Raw genomic sequence first — 25,759 nt, forward strand, 5'->3', positions numbered from 1 at the left:
AGCTTTCCTATAGGGGTGGTTTAAATTATTAAAATCTTTCTTTAAAACTTTCTTAACCATTTTGTAAACGCTTGCATTATGGTTTAATTTCACTAAATTTGCCTTCAACAGCTGGAGACAGGGGTGGGTTTGTAGAACAACCCCCCCTCCCTCAAAGCTTTGGCACTGCTTGTGGAGAGCGGGAAAAAGCTCGCAGGCAAGAAACTGGTTTCGGTTCGTTTATGGCGTTCGGCTCTGCTCGATCACCCTCTTCGCCATCACATGGCAAACGTCTTCGTGGGGGTAAGTTTTCTGTATGTAGTCGTTCGATCGAGCCACTATGGGATAATCGTTTGGAAAAATAGACAAGCATCTTAAGCAAGCTTTCCAAGCAAGAAAATGCACGAAAGTATTGTGAAGTTTTCATGCAACATGCAATAATTGTGTAAAATAAACAAGTGAATTTAAAGCATAAAGTACTGTAAACTTAGGAAAAGCATCTAAAAATAATGAAAGTGTTATCCAAAATGTATCTTTCTTTCTTTTTCAGCTTGTTTCGCCCATAGTGTTCGCACACCAACGAGTCCGCCACAAAGCGGGCTTGTCTCAGTATCAACCATCATCACTTCGTGGCGAGCTTTCTCACCGTTCAGTGTGTGTACCGTCCGCCAGGCCAGTTTGCTGTAGCCCCGCGCCGTGGGAAGCAGCCGAAATCAACGACAACGACGGGTGGTTGATCCCACCACCCCTCCAGCAGCAAGTCGCGACGAAAACCAGCAGCAGCCACAACAGTCTCCTCACCTTCTGACACTTTCAGACCTTCAGCCTCCGTGCAGAAGGCTCACCGTCTCCGTCTCCGTCCTACGGCTTGGCTACAGGTAATTTGATTATTTTTGCTCTCGCGAGATGAAACGACGCACAGTCGCGGAGTGAAGAAGGCAACAAAAAAAAAAAGGTGTATTTTGTAGCATCACGCGGCACGATTACGATCTCTTGACCGAACTCTCTTGCACCACCGAACACCACAACAACATATCTTCCAGCTGTAAAGTGACTGCGAGACTGTGCAATTGAAACTGTGCTAGTGTATGTGTGCGTGTGTATGTGTGAAGGGGTGAAGGGATCAACCTCCTTCTCCAAAGAGTGATCGAAAGCCCGGGCGGGCGCGCGCGCGCTCACACACTTTGGAATTGTTGTTGGTAAAAAGGGAACCCCGGTGGGACGTGCGCCCGCCGCACCCTTTGGAATGCCGGCGCAAAAGGAGAGGGAAAATCGAGTTGTGACAGCACGCGTTTTTGAAATCCGATCAGTTACCGCCGAAGGTGCGTGAGCTGTATCGCTAAATCCCCCTTCCCACAAAAGGGGGCGCGTGTGTGTGTGTGTGCGTGTGTGGACAGGTGCAATTTTTCGAGCGGAGTAATTAATTCCGAAATTAATCTAGCCCGGCCGAGCTCTAATGTAGCGAATGTACTAATATGTGTGTGTGGGGTAAATAATTCCACTGCTAAAAAGTGCCGTTGGCCGCATGCCATCGCTTGCCATATACGTGCGAAATTCATCGATCGTTACATCATCGATATTTTTAATGTGACGACGATGACGATGGCGACGACGACGATGAATGTGATGATGCCGCTCGGGGTGCCCCCTGTGCCTGCCTGCTGTGTGTGGCCACTCCATTCCAATCACGAGGAAGATGGCTCGGCGTTCGAGATGATGGCAGGCGGTGGCGGCACATTGACTACACGATCTCTCTTGTGCACCTTTTCCAGCGCAAACACATTCCATGGCTCAAACATGCAGAGTGTGGTGCAGTGCATCTGGCGCAGTGGCTTAAAGGTGAAGCTGCCAAGCTGGCAAGGCAGACTACTCCGAAGAAGAAGAAAAGAAAAAAGAATGATAAAAGCATGAGCATAACAGCAGCGGCAAGTGATTGTGTGTGTGCTGTGCTGTGTGTTGTTGAACGCAAAAAACGGCACAGAAGACGAACACCTTATCCAATCGGCTGCCCCTGCTGTGTACTACACGATTCGAAACGGATCGTCCAACCTGGAAGGCAGCATAATGGGATGAAGGAGGAGAAGCATAAGCTCATCATCGCATCGCATTTCGACTTAAACACGGACACACACACACATAAAGGGGGGATTACGTGGTCATATTTTGCTGTCTTAAGTGCTTCCGCGATTGGTCAGCCGCGTGAGGTTTGGACGTTTTTTTGGAGCTTCAGCCGCAAGGAGAAATATCTCAAGTACACACCTCAAGTTTTCGGTGACTTTAGGGGCAGACCTTTAAAGCTACCATCTCATCGTCTTCGACTCGACCGGTTGAGATGATGCGCGGTGGTGAAAGCAGATCCCTCCCAATACCACCCCAAATCTCCAAAAGATATGTCACTGCCGGGGCCAACCAGTGTAACTCCTGGCCAACCAGTGTCTCCCGTTGCTTTCAGTTATTTTTGGTGCCCTGGCGCAGTCTCTTCCCTCCTATGCTGCGGCCACTTTATTTTTGGTGTACCTCGGGAAACCTGTTTCTTCTGTGTTGTGCTGTGCTTGAAACACACACACACAGCGGGGTGGGCAGAAGAAATTTCGAATAAAATTCCACTCCGCGGGGAGATGGCGCAAAACTTTCACAAACGACACGAACCAACCACGGCGACCGGTTAATCCGGTGGAGCGGGTGCTTATTCTACCAAAGGCTTTATCTCCCTTACAGCCACAAACACAAACACACACACACCCAGCGGCCGCTATCCAGTGTCCAATTATTAATATTCTAATGAGCCACCAGCATCGCATCGGGACAGGTTTGGCGGCCCCGGGGGTCTCCCGTTGCCCCACTGCAAAAGCCTGTTTTTGTGTGCAGTTTCGTTCACAATTTCCCCCGTCCAGCTCGCAAAAGGGGACAAGCCTTAATTCTGGACACTCCTTTACTACCCGCTTAACTCCCTCTCGCTCTCTCAGAACATTGTGTGGAATTTCTTAGCGAGGTGAGGAAGGTGAAACGCTTTAGAAGAGCTGGCCGTCAAGATCGCCAATGGTAAGAGAAATAAAGCTAAACCAAATAACAACAAAAAACAGCTCAAGCACGCGAGAAAAATGACAACTGCGCAGCCTTGAAGCGCCTTCTCTCGCCGATCACGGATCATGCGGCGGTGGTGACCGCGACGGCGGCGGCGGTGGCGGTGGCTTTTGCGCGTTCTGATTGGTTTCTCTTTCGCTTGGGTTGTTTGCGCGGGTCTGGCACGATCGTGATTCTAATGCCAAAGGCCTCGTCAACAAGGGTTAGCGTTGGAATGAAGGGGTGCAAGGGGGGGAGCCTACCGAGATGGCAGGCCGGGCTATGCAAACGGAATTTACTGCTTTACTGCTCGCTTTGATTCGTTGATCTTTGAGCGAGATGTTGTTTTGCTGGTGGTTTAAAGTACCGGCACACACACACGCGTACTACAAGTCCATAAATTCTGGGTAACGTTTAGGTGGTAGTTGTAATTTAAACAAGTTTCGAAGAAATATCTCACTCGAAGATCATCTTGCCTGTGTGCCGGTACCATCAAATCACAACACAGACGATCATACACCTCGATTCGGATTGGGAGTGTTGTTTGGAATCATTTTCATGACATGATCATCACCCACAGTGCTAGCGTAATAGCCCTACAACACTTTGCCCTTAATTAATTGCAGCCCAAACATTGAATTGAATGCTGCAATTAGGCGGCAGTGGTTTAAAAACCCATCTTCGACCTTGGGAGTGTTTACTTCTTCTGCTTTCATTGCATCCCCCTCACTTTCACTACCAACTGACCATCTGCCTCTACAAATAGAAGCGACTGGTCGAGCGCTTTCCGAGCTTTTTCCTCCATTTACGGACCCAACGTGTAACGACGATCGCTTTTCATCCACTTACGCAACGCAGTAAAGCAACGACGTCTTCCGGCTGGCTCGTTAGACGCATTTCAAGCACGCAGCACGCGGCATGGGAAGTAGCTTTCTCATTACGCTCTGCTAATTAGTTCCCGCTGGACGTTTGATCCAGCTTTGCTCCATTCCTCCCATCCATCGTGCACCAGTTTTGCCCTTTTATTTTCGAAAAGGGCCCTCTCGGACGCCCATTTTTAGCGCCCCTTTTATTGGCGGGCACCACACGACGCTCCACTATTGATGGGCATTTCGTAGGCTCGGTAAATTTAATTAACACACCTAAAAGCTTCCAACCTCCAACATGGCGCAACAGTATGGATGGATCGCAGATGACGATGTGGTGACCCCGTGGGTGCAAGAACGCAACAACATTGCAACAGAGCGCGCAGTCGGCACCTGCCACTGGAACTTGATTGCCTTCAAACTGGCTGGCTGGCCGCTCTGCGTGTGCGAGATCATCTACAGAGGGGGGACGATGACAACTGCCTACAAAAAATCGTTTACATTGTGGGGGATTCTAATGGGAAGCAGCGGAAGCAGGGGAGTCGTGCAAGGTGAGCAACGTGACGCGTCATGTGAGGTTCGTCGCTTACTGTGATGTTGTTTCTTTTCTTGCTCTCTCTCTCACTCTCTCACTCGCCTGGTGATGACGTGAGCTGCAGCCTAAAAATGGAAAAGTGCAATCATTAAGCGAATCAAGCACCGCACACACACACACACACCGAGCCGGACCGAGTTCCGGTAGTGACTAGAGCTGCCGGTGGCCATGATGCGCGCTCTACGGCTAATAGATTCGCGATCGTGCTGCTTTATCGCATCAAAACACGTGACCGGTAAAACATTCAAGCCCGCGGACGGAATCTACACTCAAATCTCGCATTTCATCAGTGTGTGCAGAGGCAACCCCCGGTGGCGTGTTACTAAACTGACGAAACAAAATACGAACGAACACAGCACACAGCGACTCCAGTGCAGTATGTATACATTTCACGCGATCGATCGCATGGATGACGGCGACAGTTCGTTCGCTTCGAAACACACAGCCTACTACTGCTACTACTATGTGATTCGCCAGCTGAATCACAAAACTAATTTCCTTTTGATTGTTTCTTATCTTCGCTTCGTGCGAGGTGTGCGCTCGTTACGTTTTTCGAAACTGAAATTTGATTGGAAATTTGAATTGCATCTCGTCAATCACGTTTCGGTCTGCTTGAGAGTGCGAGAGTGAAAAACTTTCGCCTCCCTTCTTTTCTTTCCTAGTTTTTTTAACCGGAAACTGTTTGTGCAATGCAAACATTGCGAAGCGACGAGGTGAAAAGTGAAGCGCGAAACATCATCATCATCCTCATCGTGCTGTCAAAATCGAAGATGAAACCAACAACACAATCGCGCGCACTGCACTGTGATAGAAAAAAAAGGAAAACATTGGCGCACGAATCCTGGCCCGATGCAATACAATGAACTCGTCTATGTCATGAATTTACATTTTTCCGTCCTCCATCCGGCGGAGCGATTTCCCCATTCTTTGTGTCTCAATTGTTGCCAGCCTTCATACTTACTGCGCATACCTTCTTTCTCTTACCGTTTTTCCATTGCAGATTCCACATGCATAAGCAAAGTGTTTAGCGCGGTTTCCACGGACACGGGGCAGGCCACCGTACCAGCCTGCTGCCTGCTGTTGGCAGCTCATCTTTCCGTTGCAACTCCCGGCAGATGCATCGACAGCTGACGGTGCAAAAAAGGGGCCCAACCCGCCCAACTGGCCCAGTGAAGTGTTGCAGAAAGCAGCAAAGGCTTCTGAAGTGAAATTTCTCCGCCCGATCGATCCCCGTGCCGCACATTCTACATACCACAACACAATTTTGCGATCGCAACCAAATTACCCAACAATACAATACATGGACTCTGGCGCACGCGGCGCTTCAATTGTGATCGATTCTTTTCGACACTGGTGGCAACATCAGATCACGTGCCTTGGCCGCCTTGTTGTGTACCGTCGTACTTAGTGGGTGAAGTGAATTTCTATTGCATTTGGCTCGCATTGGCTGCGTGCTTGTGTGTCTTTCCCCCCGGGGCGGCAACACAGCCCAACCAACATCACCACGTAGCAACGCGTCCATTTGTGTTTCACCATCATCAGTCAAAAAATCGGATCGACGGGTTGCTTCGATCGATCGCGTTTGTGTGTGTGTGTTGCTAGCGTTTGCATTTCGTGTGAGTTGTGTGGAAAGTAAAAGTGTGGAACCGTCGTCCACACTGGATTCGATGGCTGTGGTGTAAGGTGAGGTGTCCAAACGAAAAAGAAAAGTTTTTTCGGTGTACTACAGTGTATGTGTGCGCGTTTGACAACAGCCGCTGTCGTCAGGTGTCGTGAAAGTGAAGCCCTTTTTCGGCAGAACAACACGGTGTTAGAGTGAGAGGTGAAAGAGTTTAAAAACAAAACCAACAACAGGAGCAGCTAGACCACAGTACACGCTAAAAGGCTTAATTCACATCGCATCAAGATGGCGCGCAGTGTTGGCCCAGGGCCCGGATTGCCCGGGGCGGCCAGATTAATGGTACTCCTGTGCCTGCTGCCACTGCTGCCCCGCCCTGACCCGGCGGAAGCACACGTCGCACTGACGTTTCCGCCCGCCCGCAAGTACGATCTGGACTTTCTGGACAATTCACGCACGAAACCGCCCTGCGGAATGCCAAAAGGTAAGCGAGTGTTATGTGAGGGTGAATGAGAAGGGGCGATTTTGCTGACCCTGGCCGTAAATGAGTGGTCATTTCGTGGCGCGCTTCATCGCAAGAGGATGGAGTGATTCATGGACGAGAAAGCGACGAACCCCATCACAACCTATCACAACAACACATTGCTGGGTTTTTTTTTCGGCGGGTTCAATGAACGATTCCGCTTTGCTTTTAGGAAAAGATTAGCTATCAACCCCTAAAGCGATGACAACAATTTGTGCTGCTTAATTGTACACTTGGTGTGGCGGCGGTTGGTTGGAGCTTGGAAACAAAAAGTGAAAAAGCGTTACATCCCCTTCCCGTCGGCGTAGACATTCCATTTCTCTGTGCGCACTTTCCACCGGCTGAGACCGAAAATCGATATGCAAATACCACGACCACGACGACGACGACTGCTGGTGAGAGTGGTTTAACCGCTTCGGCCACTTCTCCAGGGAGTGACACCGTGGGCTACTTTCAGCGGCGAGCAGGTTGTTCCGCAAGGAAATCGTCCAACCCCTCCCGCCGGCAATGATGATGATGATGATTTTTGAAACGGATATCTGTAATTTAAGCCTGCGTGTCGATCCCGGGAGTCCCGCTGCCTTTAAATTCGCTCAAAGACGGAAGGCACTACACTACTGGTTGGTCGCGCAGCAGCTTCTCAGTTCAAACGACTTACAGCCCTCTGCTTGGGTCTACTACGCACCGGCAATTTGCACCCCCGTGACCCGATTCACTGCAACCGGTCTGTGCACACCGACCTGCTTGCACCGGAGAGCAACAGCTGACTTGTTTGGACGTGCGATTGCGGTCACAAAGTGGGTGCAGCTCGGGCTGCATTCGTCGCTCATTAGGCGGCAGCAACCGACCCGAGCTGCCTTTGCGATAAGCGGCTTAAGTCGCCGCGCGCACCACATGGGAGAGAGGGCCATGGGGAGAGCTCCGTTATCTGATTAGTGCTGTACCGGGAGAACTATTTTTAACCCCATTCGAAAACTGGTCGATTTTGTGGGGTATATTGCAGAGGAGAGGGCAAAACACCCTCCGTGTTTTGGTTTCGAATTCATGAGCGTGCCCAATTGAATGTCGTAATCACTCATTTTCCAATCCCAGCGACAGAGAGACAGACAGACAGACCGAGGAGCATCGATCGGCGGTGGAGCGCGAGGGCAATTATGAGACCGCCGCTTTTTCCCCTCCTTTTGCTGCTTTGTGTAAGAAATTATCTTGTGGCACAAGCAATGCACACTATGATGGGTGCGCGCGCACTTGCGAGTAAATGATGTCGTTTGAAATTTTCCATTTTCTCCGCCACTGCGCGCCGCTGCAACTCATTAAGCAAACTTTCTTTTTTGCTGCTGCGGCCGCCCTTTTCTTCCGAACTCGATCGATGGATGCAGCTTGGAATGTTGGGAATGAATTAGTAGATGTTTTTTTGTTCGTCTCCCTCACGACTCACGCCACTCCGCTTGTGCTGCGATGGAGCGGATGGCGCGGTGATTTATGAAGCGAACGATTTTCGTTACAACACTTTACGATTTCATTGCCCGGGGAAAAAAAACAATCACCATTCACTCGACGCCTCGATACCGTCGGGAAGCATCAACGCAAACGCGCTTGACAATCGTCCAATCACTTCGTCAAAATTGGGGTCAAGAATTATGAGCTTCCATCGGTGGCATCGGGAGGTTCGTGTCCTTCCCTAGCGTTGAAGTCTTTCGTGTTTTGTATCGCATCAAACTACCCCAGCTGATCACACGACCCAGACTGGGGTGATGAGAATGAGCCTCCATTCAATGAGGCAATGGGTGAACGCCATTCGGTGGACGTTCGCCCGAATTTTTCGGAGGTCAGTTCGCGTCTTTTTAAAGCGCGCGCGCATTGTTTTTATGCACAGTGCGTGCTTCCACCTTCCGATAACATTATTCACGTTGCGAAGAAGGCACACACATGATCGCATCATAATGTGAATGCTCCACATTAGCCACCGGGATTGGCGTTTTTTACGATCCTGGCATTATTTCGTACCCCCAAACACGTACACCCGAAGGCAAACGATCTTGCAAATGTGAATTGTTGCGAAATGTACCGAGAGGACCGACCGGGCTGTCTTCATTCACCTCGGACAACGACTTCATTCAAGTGCGCGCGTGTGCGCAAAAAAAAACGAGCATTTATAAATGTATATCAACCTCTACAACCGTGCGCTGCCATGGCGACACGCGGCGTAGAGTTGAAGGCCACCGCCGGTACGAGTTCCGCGCGGTCCACCGAAGGTAGCAGCCGTATGGTGGTCGCGTTGGCGTTCAGGTGCACGAAGCAAAAGCCCCTTGTGGAATGCTGCTGCGATCGAATGCGAGCGATTGCCACCGCGGTGTGATTGCGCCTGGAGGGGCCTGAATTGCGAATGCGTACGAGGCGTACGTTGGTTTGATTGGTAATAGTAAAAAAGTGTTTCAAACAGTGCATTGCGGCCCCACAAACCTTCAGATATTCTAAGCGAGGCTCTATGAGTCAGGACAAGAACCCACAAAGCGTAACATGACCGAGACCGTTTGTTGAGCCGTCACGGCAAACTTTGGATTGCATATCTATTAGTCGCTTAATGTGCCGTCGCAGGAGAGTAGTAGGAAAGGTATTGTGTGGCAATGAAATGGAAAAAATGGATGTCATTCTAAGCTAAACTCGCATTCTATTTGCAACGGACGAAAGATCACTACCGATCGCAGACCGCGGCATGATTGACAGTAAAAGGAAGGGCATCGTCTACATTTGAAAGTAATATCGAGCCGAATACATTAAGAGACTGTGATTAGATCTCCACGTTTGCATGGAAAACCCACAAACCAGAAATGGGAAACATATGATACCTTGGCGAAGCAGTGTGTCACATCAATCACAACCTCTCCGTTACGACCCTTCTTTTTGACATCTGCCAAAAAGGCCAATTACAGAATTACGACCTCAAATGGGTAGGACGTGCTGTTGTCGGCAACAGCACAACACAGGCCGGCAATTAGCAAAATTTTGTTACCGACCAAAACGACCAAATAACATACTCTGCACACAGACCGCGCCGCAACAAATCAACACCGACAGCCATAAAACCAAACCGCTTGTAGTCAATCAATATTCCCTCTCCTCATTTGTCGTTCGGCAAGCAAGTTTCCACGTTCCAGCAGGCGGAGGGAAACGATCAAACCGATCATAAATCATCGCTTGACGGATCTTCTCTCCGTTGCAGTCGAACAAAATGCGCGAATACACGAAGGCAGCGAAGCTTAGACTACAACTTCTCTGTTCGTTCCATTCTGTCCGTTCCATTCTACGGCTGTTGAAGATGCTCGTCCATCCCGCCGCTTCTTGCGCGGTAATTCTTAACCCACAAGGGGAGACTTGTCTTGTCCGACTGACCTTCATCGGGGGCTACACGGTTGGAACCAGTCTTCGTCTTCTACCGATCAATCCGGACCGTGTACACAACACTCTCATAATTTGCGGTCGTGTTTGTTTTGATCACAACCATTACCCGCAGCAGCAGCACCAGCAGCTCCGTCATTATGATGTTGGTTTACTTTTTCCGCCATCATCCGTCGATGAGGTAACCCCGTTGAGGTACAGCTTACTCCACCGGGGTCTGTTGATTGAAGTATGTGTGTGTGTGTGTGTGTGCCATTTCATCTGCTATTCCGCACAATAAAAGTTGATAATGTGTGCTTCCATTTCAACGATCGCGCGCACCACTTGATCGAGACGCTTCGCAAGGAATTAATTTACAATCAAAATGAATGGAAAAATGAGGCGGCAAATCTGCCAATATAAAACACCCAGTAAAACCACAAATCACGCGTAAGTAAGTGGAAAGCAAGAAGGAAGAGAGTGTTTGCGCAAGAAAATTGATCTATTTATTTAGCCTCGATGGGAGGAGGAGAAATGTTTGATTTATGAGCAACGCAACGGTAGGAAATCACAACACGTGCAATCACAGCGTAAGATTAGATTAGAGCCTCTTTTCAATCGACAACACTCTTGAGAACTCTTTCTGAGTGGTACCCGCTGGGGCTTATCAGACCCCCGGCTAGGTCAGCCTTCCGTTGTCAATAAGAATGAGTTCACCTTCGGCCAAGTGCACGTTCCGGCATTGAATTACTAGTAGGCGAGTGGTAATTGCTGTTGCATGGCAACCGACCTACCCACCCAGTCGTCCAACCTACTCCAGGGCTCGCCAACGTTCGCCAGGTGGAGGTCAGCACACAACGGTGGGAGTCATTGTTATGCTGACAACCTTCACCAAAGTGTACTACTACTACTACTGCCCTCCCATCGAGCATCGTCATCGGTCATGATCATAATCGATTGGTAGCGGTCAGGCGAATGGAAAGGGGGGAGGGCATACAACACGCATAATTGCTCTTTCCCGGGTGTTACTGTCAATGCTTTTGATGCGTAGTAGGCGCCCTTTTACGAGTACATAAAAGGGTGATTTTGGGTGTGTGTTTGCAGAGGTTGGAGTTTTAAATGAATGACTCAGCAGAGGGTGTGTGTGTCAATTACACGCTAAGGAGAGCTAAGAAGAACACCTACATTGCTCACTTAAACGATCACTAAGCGCACGCACACACACACCCCTTCTGCGTTGATTATAAATTCCACCAAAGCAAACAATGCACAACCGCAACATCCACAATGGCACTTCCGTTTTTGGCCGTGTGCCACCATCTGTGGCATTCTGAGTTCACACTTTCTGGGTCCAACCGCAAACGCAGACAACGCGCTGGCTGGCTGGCGTTGGCGTCTTGCGCAATCGGCGCAATGTGCACTGTGGTCTCAAGCCCTAGATGAAGCGGCGGCGTCATCGAGGTGTGCTTTGAATTTCAATTTTCTGTCCACATCGACCTCCCGCGGATGTTGCGGTGCGATGCAAATTATGCACGCCTTCTCACAGCATGAATCATGGCGGGTTGATCACTTCCGGAGTGAAAGAGAGAGAACAAAACAATAGAATCGGTGTTGAAAAATGCAATTCCAGCCACTCTCAACACCCTTCTTTTCAAGAAGCTCCAAGAAGGGAAGACGCTTTTCTATAATGCATTTTGCTCCACTGTTGCCACCCTGTTTTGCTTTGTTGCTCATCGCACGGTTACTCATCGGCTTTTTCTTTCCCCTTCTGCTTGTAGGCTCACTGAAAACGTCGTTCATCGAGGGCAGCACGTTCAACGTATCGTGGCATCTTGCCTATCCGCATCGGGTAAGTACCATCATCGAGCGAAGAAGTGGGATAAGCGCTAAATACATCGTTTTTAATCCAACTGCCGTCTGCCGAATTATAAAACCAAATCGTGAAGATGTCGTGCCCCGGATCACACACACACACGCCTACGATCAGGGTCAGGTTCATGGGTTGCACGGGAAGAGGTCAAACGAAGCTTCCCAGAAGGGGTTTTATCTCACCAGTTAACGGCATATCGCATCTTGACAAACCCTCACGCTCATGCCCTCAATGGGGAGAGTTTTTACCAGACACAATCCAATTCGATTCAACCTCAACTTAACTCCGGTACAGTCATTTTTGTTTCTTTGCGGCCCTCGACAGCAATTAGTGTCTGGGTTTAGTGGTGCAATATATTTCCGTCAGAACATTTCGGCCCGGTTACGGTAGTTCGTTACGGTTGTTCTTCGCTACACACCTGTGTACAGCGCAGAATGTCATTGACAGGGGCAGAGAATGTCCCATCCGAAGCTGCTGTTCCGAAAATTCTTCCGAAAGAACAGAAGCTTCAGTCGTTTCGGTCCCGCTCTGTTCTTCTACGCCCGAGCCGCCGCCAGCCGTATTGTTTCGTGTAATGGGGCTAAAATATTTACATCAATTACAGCTCCAACACCCCATACCGTTAGGTGAGGATGATTTGGACATGGTTTTTTGGAGGAACGGGAACTAAAGTGTCGTGTTTGTGTATGTGTGTGTGTGTAAGTGTGACAATCTGAAGGGAAACTTCACTTGCTTCACACTTTGCACCGAGAGATTCGTTTCGAGTGGAGAGTGGCTATGTGGCCAATCAGTTAGCAACTTTCATTCAAACACCAATTGCGAGAGGTGGTAGAACTGACATCTCTTAAAATAGTTTCGCCTTGCCTTTGGTTGCATCTCCTCCAAGTGTGCTTGTGGCCACACGTAATTATCACACGATCGCCCGTGTAAAGCGCCGCCCGGTGTTATGCAGCGCTGAGCATCGGTTTTGCTTTGCGCGAGCTTTTCATCTCGATTCCAATTATCGATCGATTGAAAATTGGTATTTCAACGTGGTAGTGGCAGCGGATAGCGTCTCGTAACAGTTTTCCTTTTTATCCAAAATACATACGATGATGCAGGAGATGAGGATTGGTTACGAAATGAGGCCTATTTTTACCTTCGATGGTACCTAAACGGCCGTCTTGAATGGTTATGCGTCTCCTTTTTAGCCAGCAAACGGTTACAAGTCTTTTGGAAACGTCTTTCATAAGCGATCCTGTACAATTCTGCAGCGATCGTTAACTTTATTGCATGATCCCTACACTATACTGTACGTTGAACGAACCACAGCCCGAGCAGCATAACGATCCTCACCGTGTAGCTACCGACCACGGCCGTTGCATCGCTGGTAGGTCCGGGCGTTGTTGTCCGTACGGGTGGCTCCAAATTCCCAATAGCCGAGTTCACCTTCCCGTTGCAGCCACTGAAGAGACAGACCTCGCAACCGCTCGCCGTTCCACACTCGACCTCGCGTGCCAACGTCGAACACTTCCGCACCGTGTCCCCGTTCGACTGTACGATCGTGTAGCACTTGTTGGCGGTGTCGTACGTCGGACACTCGGCCGCAGTACCGGTCTGGGCAGCCCGGCAGCCATCCCCGTCGGTGCGTGAGTCACACTGGAAGCAGCCGAGCGGTGCCACCGGGTACTGGGCCGTGTTGCAGTTGCTTGTCCGCGAATTGCACACCAAACAGTTCTCGCCGCGCGTACATGCACTTTGTGCAGTTGCCGCGAGATCACTCATACAGCCCCGTTCCGTAACTCCATCGACGAGCCGACTGTAACACTGTGCATTGGCAGGGTTGTTGCACGGTTCCGGTGCGATTTGCAGTGCCTGGGCGCGACAAAGCGAATTTAGCGAGCTGCGGCACTGCACGCAACTGCCGGAAGTGCCAAGCGTTTGCGGATCATTGCAGCCCGAGGTGGAGCACGTCTGGCAGCGACCAGTGCAAGCGGCCAGTTCGGTCTCGGTTAGTGAGCTGCGACAATCCAATCGAAGCAGCTGACCGATAGAGTCCGATTCTAGCAGGCAGCTGTCCCCGGCACGATACTCGGGACAGTACTCGAGGCGTACGTCTTGATGGGAGATGCAGGGTGGACTAACACACCGGTAGCACTGTAAGCGATCCGCCGGGAAGTTGGCCACATTGCAGCGATTGGTCGAGCAGCGTTGACAAGTATTGCCAGCGGTCGCAGTACACTGACTCGACACATCGGCAGGCAAGCTGGCCAAACAGCCGCGACGTGTGGTCGTTTTGCCACCGGAAGTTACCAGTGCCGTGGCACAGCTGGCACACTTTTCAAAGGTAGTCAGTGCGGCAGGGTTCGTCGCGCAACGTGCGTCCGTGGAAGAATCGCAGGATCTAAAACGAGTTCAAGATTATAAGCGAAGCATCGATCTCTTGCTCTCAATCCACAAACTTACAGACACTCGACGTAATTGAAGTTAACCTCAGCAGCATTACAATTGTCCGTGGAACAAAACTGGCAGAGATTGCTGTTGCTGGCACAGAAGCTACTTTCCGCTGCAGTCAGCGACGAACGACAGGTACGCTTGCGAGTTCCGCTCTGGAGAAGCTGTACGCAATCATCCCACGGGTTGGGGCAGTAAGCATTTGCAGTCGTGCCGATCGTACAGCGCCGTCGATCGGACGGGAACAGGACACTGTTACACCCAGCGCCATCGTTCTCAATGTTACAAGTCGCACAATCATGACCATCAACCGCACAGCTGGCTAGATCGGTGTTGGAACTAATGCAACCGCGCTCAGTAACAGTTCCACCAATCTGCGAAGAACAGTAAAATCGTACAGTAGAGATAGAAGCTTGAGAACGAGCTTTTCGTTTGATTTTTACGCACAATCTTGCTGTAGCACTGTGCGTCGGACACATCCATCGTCGGTGCTGGACATTGGACGATCGGGAGCGCTCCACTGGCGGGGGCAACACAGAACGAATCCACCACGCTGGAGCAGTAACCGCAACGGTGGTCAGCGTGAGCCACTAAATTACACTCCGATTCACTGCAACGAATGCATTCCGGAGCGTTACAGGCGGCTAACTCTTGCTGTGACAATTCGGACACACATCCACGCCGTGAGGGGTTAACTGGGGGGCAGAGGAAAACAACAGAACATTAGAGAAGAAAATAAATATTGGACATTGTTGTTGATGAGTGTCCCCCAACCGCATTCGGTACGCTTACATCCATCAAACATGCTAAAGCAACCGTCGTCCGTGAGCTGACAGCTTACGAGATGTACGCTCGTCTTGAGGCAACCATTTCCCTCACACTGATAGCAACTGGTCGTCGCCAGACTTGCGCTAAACGGTGCACCATTGCACAGCTTCTTGCCACAGTAGCTACACAGGGAGGGATTGGCTAAGCAATAGGACGCATCTGCTGCCACCATTGCGTTCTTGCACGATTTCATCACGTTTCCTGCAATGCGATGCGCGTGTAAGAAAGAGTTAGAAAAGCAAGAGAACGATGCATCCAAGCAAGCTACGTACCATTTGCTCGTCTCATCGTGACACACACATCCCCGACGTCATCACAGTAGGCGGCTGTGGTGGAGTCCGAGTTGCAGCTGTCCGCATTGTCACACTGGACGCACTGGATACGATCGGCCGGGAATTCGTCTTTATTACAACCCGTCCCGATGCACGTGGCACAATCCAATCCGGTGCAGCGGTCCACATCCGTTTGGGTTGTTATGCAGCCACGTTCGGTCACCGTTCCGATCTGTAAAGGATGAGGTGAGCATTGCAATATTTCTAAAGGAGCGCATATAAGCCACGTTGCACACTTACCACACGACTGTAGCACTGTGCCGCGGTCAAATCAACGTTAGATGGGGCAGGACACTGTACAGCAGTCAGCGCGGTTGGATTGGCCAAACAGTTTGCTTCGACAAGGGACGAACACACGACACACTGATGCTTGGGACTGCTTATCTCATTGCAAAGATCGCCGATGTTGCAGGCGACACAGCTATCTCCGGTACAGGTGGTCGCTTCGGTTTGCGTAAGACAGCCTCGTTTGATTGGCAGCACTAAAATAACGGTTGGCAAAGTGTTAGTATCATGATGTGGTTTAGAAGAACAGATACTCACGAGTAGCCTGATGGAACTGGGTGTAGCAAAGATCGTTCGTGTTCGGACAGGTGATTGTAATACCCGCCGTAGACACCCGAACACAGCTTTCTCCATCACATGTGTAACACTCTGTTGCATCAATCACATCACAACTCAACGCACAGATGAGAACAAACACTAGCGCCACTAGCGTAGGCGATCGTAACCTTCCAAAGGATGGTGGAACAGCCATGACTCGATCGATCACAATCTATCAGCTACACAAACCGTCATAAATTCACACAGGATGGGCTCATCGTCGTGCAACCGTTATTTATAAGCAAATTGTCAACCCTCCAATCGATTGTGTGTGTGGTTATCTTTCGAAAGGGCGTGAAGTTGACTTTTCGATAACTATCTACCGCGCATCCCGGTGACTTCCATAAGATGGGGGGAAAACACAATTACTCAGTGAGTGAGGGCAAATAGCACTTTTAACCATTATCTTTCCCTCCGTTTTTTGTTTGCAGGGTGGCTTCCGGCTGGAGATACTCGATACAAAGGAGAAGCCAATTCTGAGCCTAACGCCCAGCAGCAAGGAACGACGCTTTGTGCGTGAAGATGCGACGTGAGTGTGTGGTGCTTTTGATGCTCGTTTTCGTTCGCCTTCTCCAGTGCTTCTAACAATTGCATTCTTTTACCTTCGATCGATCCCTCTAGTGCCCAGCAGTTCCAAGTGTCGCTGCCGAGGAACTTTACCTGCCGCGACTGTACGCTGCGGTTGGTCCGGCAGGCCGACGAATGGGGCGGTAACTATCGCTTCTGGTCCTGTGCGGATGTGGACATTGTGCCGAGGCGCGAGCATCACGAAACCTGCTCCGGACATGGCAAGTTCATTGCGCGCTGCAAGTGTGACAAGAAGTACTACGGCCCTAGGTGCGAGTTCTGGGACGAGTGCGTCACCAACCAGGACTGTGGCATTCAGGGTACGTGCGTGGATTTGGGCGGTACCTCGTTGCCGCGGCGTCAGTGCTACTGCCGGCTGGGTTGGTTTGGACCGGGATGTAATAAGAGTAAGTAGACGCACAAATACTTCTCCAGACTGCGAATAGGGGTTGACTAACGTTCTGTTTTGGTTTTGTCCGCTAGAATCACCCATCAAGTCGACCGACATTGACTACTCCGTGTACAAGGCGAAGACACTGTCGCCGGATCTGAACGTGTACTGGCGTGTGCTGAAAGAGCAGAAGGAGCTGGAAGTGGTCCTGAAGGTGAACGGTACAACTTGGGTGGCGTTGGGTGTAAGGCCACGCAAACTTACCGCGGAATGTAAAAACTTCCCACTAATTGCTGCCCCGGGAGCTGCTGGGTCGGAGGCCGGTGTTGCTGAACCCGAGCCAGCCAGTGAGCCAACATCTGAGCCAGGTAAAGAAGGAAACCAAAAAACACTCCGAAGCCAAAGCGAGCTAATCGCAATTGTGTTGTCTGTCTTCTCTGAAGAACCCAACTCCGAACCGGAACCGGGAGCAGAACCTGGTGCAGAGCCGGGAGCAGAACCGGGAGCAGAACCGGGAGCAGAACCGGGAGCAGAACCGGAACCTGGTGCAGAGCCAGGCGCTGAGCCGGGTAAGTTTCCCACCCGTTTGTGCGTTATCGATAGATAACAGTGTCGATTATCTGATTCAAACGGAAATGTGTCAAACAAAATCGCGCTACACGAACTGAAACGAAATCGGTATTATACAAGCTTGTTAGAGACTTCTTTCGTTGACTCGAGACATTGCTACCAAATTGATCTGAAATGGATTTGTTTGTCAAAACAAACTGCAACGCGTAACGCAGGGAGTATCGTACCAATTTATAATTATTTCTACGTGTGGCATATTATTGTTCTTTAAATGTGTTTGGCAATGTCATGAAAAGTAGCGCTTGTGGTATGATTTTCTAATTTCTGTGTATTTTGTAATTCCCACCCTTTTTGTAGTGAATAATTACAAAAAATCCCTTTTGAATTTAATTACATGCAATTCATGTGGTTTAAATATATGTATTTAGTAGTTAAACCGTAAAACAAAACGCTTTCCGTAGCTTTAACCTAACGGAAAGCTGTTTGACAAAAAACGGTCTCCGTTTGAGTCAGGTAATGCAAATGACCTTCGTTCAGTTCGATATATCAAACCAGAGACAAATCGAGTTCTCTAACACGGATCATAATAGAAAATGAGCATTTTTGATACTTTTTCTCAAGCAGTTGAGTCACATAATCGGCACTAACATCTACAATGAGGCTACGAGTTGGTGGGCAAGGTTAGAGCGTAACCTTGAACAAACACAGCACTCTCGCGAGAGCGTCACTACTCATCGTAGTTTGTTGTTTATTGATTCATTTGTTGCTCAAGTGCAGTGCAAAGAGTGATTGTACTTCAAATGTATCAAAACAACGCGCCCCAATGATTCGAAAAGAAGGGCAAAATGAGAAAGGGTTATGATTATTAAAACATTGTACTCGTTGCTCTTTTCCTCGGTTGTAGAGCCCAAATCAGAGCCAGAACCGGCATCGGAACCTGGAGCAGAACCTAACGCGGAACCAGGTTAATTGAAGAGTGGTTGGACTTTGGTCAAGAGCTGTACTAACGGTGTGATTTTTTTTTGTGTATTTCAGAGCCCAAGAGTGAACCGGAACCAGGTGCAGAACCTACCTCTGAACCTGCCAGTGAACCCGCTTCCGAGCCATCGTCCGAGCCAGGTAAAAAATAGAACATGAAGACTTCAGAACAATGTTCTTCAATTTAATGGTTGGCATAATTTTAGAGCCCAAGAGTGAACCAGAGCCAGAACCGGGAGCGGAACCTGGTGCAGAACCTGGAGCAGAACCGGAACCCAAATCTGAACCAGAACCCACGAGCGAACCAGAACCGGAGAGTGCCACCGAACCGACACCGGAACCGAAGGGACCGGCCAAGAAATCCAAGCGTGCTGCCGCCACGACCCCCGCCGCCGAACCCGAACCAGAACCGAAAACCGAACCTGCCTCTGAACCGGCGGCAAAACCGAAACCAAAACCCACTGCATCGGCGGCGGCTGGACCGAAGCTGAAGCTTAATCCGTACACACCACGGCACGATTTTAACCCGATGGACTGTACGGACATTGTGATCGGTACGGCACGCGGCGATAATCATCGCGTTTGGGATTACTACACCCGTGACCGGTCCACACCGCGCATGGACTCGTTCTGGGGCGGCAAGTCGGACCTGACGGCGACTGGAGGGTTCGAGCGGGACGGTGTTACGACGATCGTTTACCGTCGACCGCTCGCTGCGTCCGAGCCAACGGATCATGAAATCGTGGACGATCTGATGCACGTGATATGGGCGCGGGGACAGGAGCCGGGTGCTTACGTGCATTCGCCACCGTCGGGCGTTGAGAAGGAGACGGCTTCGGTGCGCGAATTTTATCAGCCCGATGAGCTGAAGTACCACGGCCATCGTATGCAGCGCGGCGTCACTCAGATTAACTTCCTCGAGGACGAAGTGCAGCGCAAGGTGGCGGTAGCGGCGACGGATGCGGCCGGTGTTACTGCAACACCGGATGGCGCTAGTGGACAGGGTGTGATTGTACCGGCTGGTCCGGTTGGGCATGAGTTGGATAATGAGTGCCATGGGTTCTACAAGTACCCGCGGACGTGCGATCCCGAGCAGGCCAACTGTGAGTACTTCCTCAGCTGGCAGACGGTGGCACGCGGCGAAGCGGTACACTTCCATCTCGAGACGAAGCACACGGCCACCTGGACGGGAGTTGGGTTCAGCGACGATCAGCGCATGTCCCAGACGGACGCCATCATCGGGTGGGTGGATAAGAGCGGCCGTCCGTTCCTGATGGACACGTGGATCAATGGATATTCGGCACCGAAGCTGGACGATCGGCAAGATTTGTACAACGCCTCGGGTGCCATCCAGAACGGCCGGACGGTGCTGGACTTTACGCGAAAGCGTGTGACGGGCGATGAGAGCGATCTGGCGTTCGCGGAAGATCGCTGCCTGTACATGATGTTCCCGATCGAGGGTGGTGCGTTTAACCCGGTCAACAAGAAGCTGGGCAAGCACGCGTCCGTGCCAGTGGTGACGGATACGCGCGTATGCATCAAATCGTGCGCCAAGCAGTTCGAGCAGCTGCTGACCGTTGCTGCGACACCAGCGCCCGATCGTATCGCTTACGGTGCATCGATCAAGCTGACGAATCTGGCCGCTGGCTTCCAGGTACCGGACAGTGGTACACCGGAGCATCGAGACCTTTCCAAATCGGTCACTGACACGTTCAACGGAGTGCTGCGCGAGGTGCCTGGCTTTTACCGGACGGATGTGCAGGAGTTTGAGAAGTATGTAGCTGAGTAGCAAGGGGAATAATAGGGGAAAAGAAACGTTTCATTGATCGTGTATTCCACAGGGACGCCGATGGCAGTGTTGTAGTGAAGATGAACATTCTGGTCGATAAGGAGATGAAGAATGGCACCAAGAACCTGTTGGCGGACGATCCGGCGAAATTGGAGCTGACACTGCACAACCTGATGGTGAACAACCTTTCCTCGGGTAAGGTGGGTGCCTTCTCCGTAGATCCCACGTATCTGGAGTTTACCCAACTGGAAGGTGAGTGAACTCGGCGTTGATGAAGATCTTAAACAAAGTGATCTAATTGGTGGATGTTGTACCGCTTTCCAGGACAAGCATCGTCGCCCAAGGAAGAGTATGAGCTACTGCCAGCCGGTGTACGTCTCTATCTGATTCTGGGATGCATTGCCGGTTTGGTGTTCATTGCCATCGTTCAGGCTACTTGCACCATCATCAAAACACGACGCACCAATCGATTGAAGGTATGGCGAGCTAGTTTACATGATATTTAGAGGACAGTTCAACATTTTCCTTTACTTTTCTCCCGTTCCAGGATCAGCTAATCCCCAACTCGGCGTGGAAGGATTACTCCTCCAACACCAACTACGCGTTCGATAACTTTGAACCAGAGTCGAAGCACCACAAGGGGCGCTCCTCCGACCGTGGCTACAGCAATGGCAACAGTCAGCAAACCACGCTGCAGATGTCCCACTCCCCCAACAAGTCGCAGTACTACGAGATCGATCGTACGGACGGTGGCGGTATGCCGACGCATCGGAATGGCAGCTCGGGCTATCCTTACCCACCCGGGCAACCACGCCACGGATACGACCGTACCGGAGACCGTTCTTCGTACGCTGACCGCGCATACTCACTACCCCGTCCAATGCACCAGCAGCAGCAGCAGCAGCAGCAGATGCAGCAGCGACATCATCAAGAGATGCAATCACGTCCCACCGGCGACTACTACACGCAGGATCGTCGTGGCAAGTCACGCAACAACGGTAGCCACTATGCTGGCAATGGTCATCAGCCGCAGCATCAGTCGTCGCAGCAGCATCATCATCAGCAGCAGCAACAGCAACAGCGACCCATGCCCGATTCCTCCGACCTTTACTTTACGCCAACGCAGCGAAAGTACTCCGGTGAGGTCGTGCGGGTATTCGTCGACTACAACAAGGACAAGAAGTAAACCGTGCAACCGTTGCTAGTCCTTCGGAACGTTCGGATGTCTTTTCAGACTTCCTCTGTCCTTAGTGTTTAGGGAAAACCGGGGGATGACAGGGGTTCAGTTTGTAACGCATAAGCTGAACGTGGGCACGTAACTGGTGGTCACAATGCCGTTACCACTCAACCATTCCAAAACGTGCAAAGGATATAAAAACAAAGCAAGAAGTAAATACTCCTCAGACATGTCTCCTCAGAATGGGGAATAAGCAGCGCAATGAAACGGCGCACATTCAACCCACTGTATATAATATGTTTTTACCCATTTCTTTTTTGTTTCATTTTCATTTTTAAACCCCCTCACACTACTCCTCCAGCATTGTTTGCGTTGTTTTTAATAAAGAAAAATTATGAGTTTTATTTTGCGATTGTGTGTAAAGGACAGAAGACGACGCTGCCATGCTGCACATTCCCAAAGGATTTTGCAGAGTCCAGTTTGATGCCAGTGTCTTTTTTTTTGGTTCGTTTTTAGCTTGATGTCTGGTTTATTTAGCCCGGTCTTTACACATGCAGCAGTAGTAGGCAAATCTAGTGTCTAAGAGTGCGACAAACAGCGGTAGACAGCAAGAGAAACAGAGAGAGAGGATAGATATTTCCCACCAGAGATGAAACCGGTGGATCTAGTAGAGGGACGTTGTGTGTAGGATATGAGTTTGAAGCGTATACCTTCGCTCTTAGCTAATCGAACAAAGTAGAGGTAGAAAACGACATGTGTCGACAGCAGCAGCAAGAGGACGGAACAATAACCAGGGCGAATCATAAAAACACATACACACACAAAAACCGATATTTTCCCATGCTCAAGAGCATGGCGAACATAAAGCATGCATCTACATTTTAATCGCTTTACTGGTTACAATAGTATGGTTAAAATCAACAGAGTAATAATAAAAAGAAACAAGAAAAACCTCTTACGAAGAAAAAAAACACACACGGAGACGGTTGTGTCTGTGTTTGTTCACTTAATTAACCGTTTTGGCTGCGCTCTGGCCCGAATATTGCAGTTTCCTTTTTAAACAATCGTTTCCTTCATCAACGGGTGGTGGGGTATGGCTCACAGTGCCTCGGTCTCTGAATATGTTCGGTTTTGTTACTGCACCCCGCATAAATGGAATCGATCGTACAGAGGAAGAGAGAAGAACGAAAAATGCGTAACATTATCACGTATGATCACTATGATCACACAGCGATGACGAATAGAGGGAACGGTGCGCGTTCAATTTGTGTCGCGCGCGCCCGCGCAAGGCGACATAATCCCCATTTTTACGCAGCGCCGCATTGCGCAATCACGTGGAATGTGCTCCACAGCCACGGGGGCCCTCTGTATCCATCTCTCTCCCCGGGGTTACTTTCTTTTCATCCGAAATAAGGAACTGGAACAATCAAGCTCAACGGGGCAGCAGCTCTGCCATAATAACGCTCTTGCTCTATTCATCGATTTAAATTGTGTGTGTGTGTTTTACGATTTTTTTGTTTTTTTGTTTTTCTTGATTGCCCGACATTCCATTTGCTACCCTGTTCCAAACATCCCCCTATCGGACACCTGAGAGACACACCGGTACAACCCCAAAACTGGAGCAAACTTCAGCTCCTTTCCGTCGCACTTGATTGATGCGCGACGGAGCTAGCACGCGAACGTTTTCCCTACGATTACCACCATCGTAGTAACCTGCGAAACCGCACCAAGACCATACCAACCAACCAACCATCCAACCACTTCGCTATGGCTACTTTGTGTGGCGTGTGCCCGTAGGGGATGATCGCGGCTTTTGTCGCGGCATTCGTTTGCCCGTTGCCCTTTACGTAGGACGCGCGGAGGACACATTCACAAGAAAGGTGTCTGCTGTTCAGGTGAAGAATAAATAAAGAGAAAAAACGTATCAACAAATCGTAGATACAAGGAAAGAGAGGGAGACACCGAAGGAAACATAATCAACCGGCGACCTTCTCCGTACGGTTTCGGTTCGGTGGCAACTGTCGATGGCACTTGAGGCACATTCGTATATGCACTCAGCCGGTCGGCCGGTCGGTGGGTTTTTGTACTTAAGTACCAAATAAAACGACGCATTTGTGAGTTCTTGGTAAAGGTTGGTGGTGGGTCCAATCGGTCGGACGCATTAGTAGTACTGGTGGACCGGCCACCGGCGATGGAGACTACGTTTGTCTATTACGTAAAACCGACAAACGACAAATCGCTCCAAATGGCAATATGCGGCAAGGTGCCTACACACACACACACACACACCCTCATATGTATTTTTTATTGAAAAAATGATCACTTTTTCGATCGAACCACTCGAAATCACTCCAGATCAATGCGAGTGCGAGATGAACCGATTTTTTTGTTCGTTGCGTTTCTTTTTATCTCGTGCAACGAAAGTGAAAGATCCTCTTCCAAACACGCCCACACGGACACACGCAACAGGGGGTTTTTAGCGATAAAACTGCTCCAGATGATAAACAAAAAAAAAACTATACCAATGGTAATGATGCAAACCGACTCCACACGAAAGACTTCAATGCGGCATCGACGCGTAAGCGACGAACCTCTACCCCATTAGCGTTTGGCGTCGTCATGTACACAGACAAGGCGGGGAGGAGGAGCGATAAATGACCGAATGGCCCCGCAGTGTGCGTACAACGCACTGACCGCCAATGCAATTGACACCGATGCGTTATCTACGTTAGGGTACAGGACCTCACCACCACCTGCCCGCTCCATGGCACGCATCGCATCGGTGACCGAAACGATCTGGTGCATCGTCCTCCATTCATCTGCAGGTTGGTGATACGTGTACAAGCTAAGCCAGCACCCGATTGCATCATTGGCATTTCACTGCAAACTGCTTTGCGCGGGAGGGAGAGAGAGAGAAAGGAAAAACAAAAAAAAACCATCAGATCAGCTAATTAAACTGGCTTCTTTCGTATCGAAAAAAAGCCCCACCGTCATTCAAAAGGGCCCGCAAGATGCTTTTGATTCGTTATCGAAGAGTAGCGAGTAATCGAGATCGTGGTTTTATCTGCTTTTCATCTGTTTAAAAACACGATCGTTGACGGTGCGATGATGATGCTGGCGGTAGTATTGATGGGTTCGATCGGCACTGCGGATCGATGTTGATCTTTTCTACCCTTCTGTAGACTGCGACATTCCATCGAAACGGTACACACATAGCATTGACCGAAAACGGTACGCTGAGTGCTGCGAGATCGTTTGCTAATGAGATAATTAAATCCACACTAAAGCACAGCACGGTGAATCACACGTCAAGGGAGTGCATTGCGCATTTCGCAAATGCATAAATGGTCACCTTTATGTTTTAATTAAAGCCATACACAAATTCTCTGCTTTGCATGCTTTAATTTAATATGTTTTTAATTTATCTTTACGCCGATCAAGATCTCTCTCCCCCTCGAATGAATGAAAATCCCCTCGTACGCAAATTGTTCATTTCTCGTTTGGAAAACTGTTCGGAGATTTAGAGTGAACGAAGTGCGAACGAACGCCATGTAATGAGTACCTCCAAACATGCCCATTATCATAATACGGCTTTTGGCGTGGAAGGCAGACTATGCGGACAGACACACTATTAAAAGGAGCCCATTTCAGGGAGCGGCCGACAAGAAGGCAAATTAGCAAAGCAAAGACTGTTTCTCCCAAGATCGAACGAGATAAAATTTGTTCGCTCGAGCGGCTGGAAACGATCCCCACGCCGGTCGTCGTACGTCGCCACGGTTTTCCTTGGTACGACGATGGTTTGTGAGCAATTTCCCAGCCCATTTGCTTTCGGCTCGGATAGGGGGAGCAAAACGAGGGAAGCAAAAACGGAAGCGAATCAGTTTGAAGCTTTTCACTTTTTCAACCACCCATCATCAAACGGGGCTGCTGTTTTGAGTTTCAATTTAATATAGGTGAAAATGGTGCATGTCATTCACACTTGCTTTGCTGGTTTGGCCCCGTGAAGGGGAAGTAACAAGACATAACAGCTGGCAGCACTTCACTCCATCACATTTCAATTGAAAATTGACACATGAGGCGCGCAGAGGGAGGAAATTTTGCTCACACTTTATCTTCCCGCGTAATCCGTATCGCGTATGCGCACGACGGGGGGAGGTACGAGCGCAGCAAGTGCAGATTTTAATTTCGCGCATACGCGC

General features: G+C 49.8%; 2 protein-coding genes across 5 annotated transcripts; one reads left to right on the forward strand and one right to left on the reverse strand.

The window, feature by feature from the left end:
• The first annotated feature begins 162 nt into the window (after window positions 1-162).
• On the forward strand, window positions 163-22,510 carry LOC120947771 (uncharacterized). 4 transcript variants are annotated; one of them, XM_040363446.2, is made up of 14 exons: window positions 164-282; window positions 530-857; window positions 5,504-6,605; window positions 11,801-11,871; window positions 16,520-16,617; window positions 16,710-17,062; window positions 17,139-17,414; window positions 17,490-17,615; window positions 18,521-18,580; window positions 18,652-18,735; window positions 18,801-20,367; window positions 20,436-20,635; window positions 20,708-20,859; window positions 20,931-22,510. In XM_040363446.2, exons 3-14 carry the CDS (start codon window positions 6,410-6,412, stop codon window positions 21,567-21,569), a joined length of 3,822 nt encoding a protein of 1,273 aa, XP_040219380.2. In that variant the 5' UTR covers window positions 164-282; window positions 530-857; window positions 5,504-6,409; the 3' UTR covers window positions 21,570-22,510. The 4 variants fall into 4 exon arrangements, with proteins under 4 accessions (XP_040219379.2, XP_049463684.1, XP_040219381.2 ...); XM_040363445.2 differs by having other exon boundaries at window positions 163-282; window positions 17,139-17,615; XM_049607727.1 differs by lacking the exon at window positions 18,652-18,735 and having other exon boundaries at window positions 163-282.
• On the reverse strand, window positions 13,116-16,305 carry LOC120947772 (uncharacterized). Its single transcript, XM_040363448.2, has 7 exons — window positions 16,029-16,305; window positions 15,726-15,967; window positions 15,426-15,657; window positions 15,118-15,354; window positions 14,773-15,020; window positions 14,338-14,699; window positions 13,116-14,275 (listed from the first exon to the last, which is right to left on the reverse strand). Exons 1-7 carry the CDS (start codon window positions 16,240-16,242, stop codon window positions 13,177-13,179), a joined length of 2,634 nt encoding a protein of 877 aa, XP_040219382.2. The 5' UTR covers window positions 16,243-16,305; the 3' UTR covers window positions 13,116-13,176.
• Window positions 22,511-25,759: the final 3,249 nt, after the last annotated feature.

This window comes from Anopheles coluzzii, chromosome 2 (assembly GCF_943734685.1).
Source record: "Anopheles coluzzii chromosome 2, AcolN3, whole genome shotgun sequence".
In the NCBI taxonomy this organism is placed as follows: domain Eukaryota; kingdom Metazoa; phylum Arthropoda; class Insecta; order Diptera; family Culicidae; genus Anopheles; species Anopheles coluzzii.

Coding starts and splice junctions, on each gene's coding strand:
- LOC120947772 (XM_040363448.2), bottom strand. CDS start 16,242: ATGGCTGTTCCACCATCCTTTGGAAGGTTACGATCGCCTACGCTAGTG. Junction 15,658..15,725: donor CACAGTGCTACAGTCGTGTG/GTAAGTGTGCAA, acceptor CATCCTTTACAG/ATCGGAACGGTGACCGAACG. Junction 14,700..14,772: donor CACAGTGCTACAGCAAGATT/GTGCGTAAAAAT, acceptor TGTTCTTCGCAG/ATTGGTGGAACTGTTACTGA.
- LOC120947771 (XM_040363445.2), top strand. CDS start 6,410: ATGGCGCGCAGTGTTGGCCCAGGGCCCGGATTGCCCGGGGCGGCCAGA. Junction 6,606..11,800: donor GCCCTGCGGAATGCCAAAAG/GTAAGCGAGTGT, acceptor TTCTGCTTGTAG/GCTCACTGAAAACGTCGTTC. Junction 18,736..18,800: donor CGAGCCATCGTCCGAGCCAG/GTAAAAAATAGA, acceptor GCATAATTTTAG/AGCCCAAGAGTGAACCAGAG.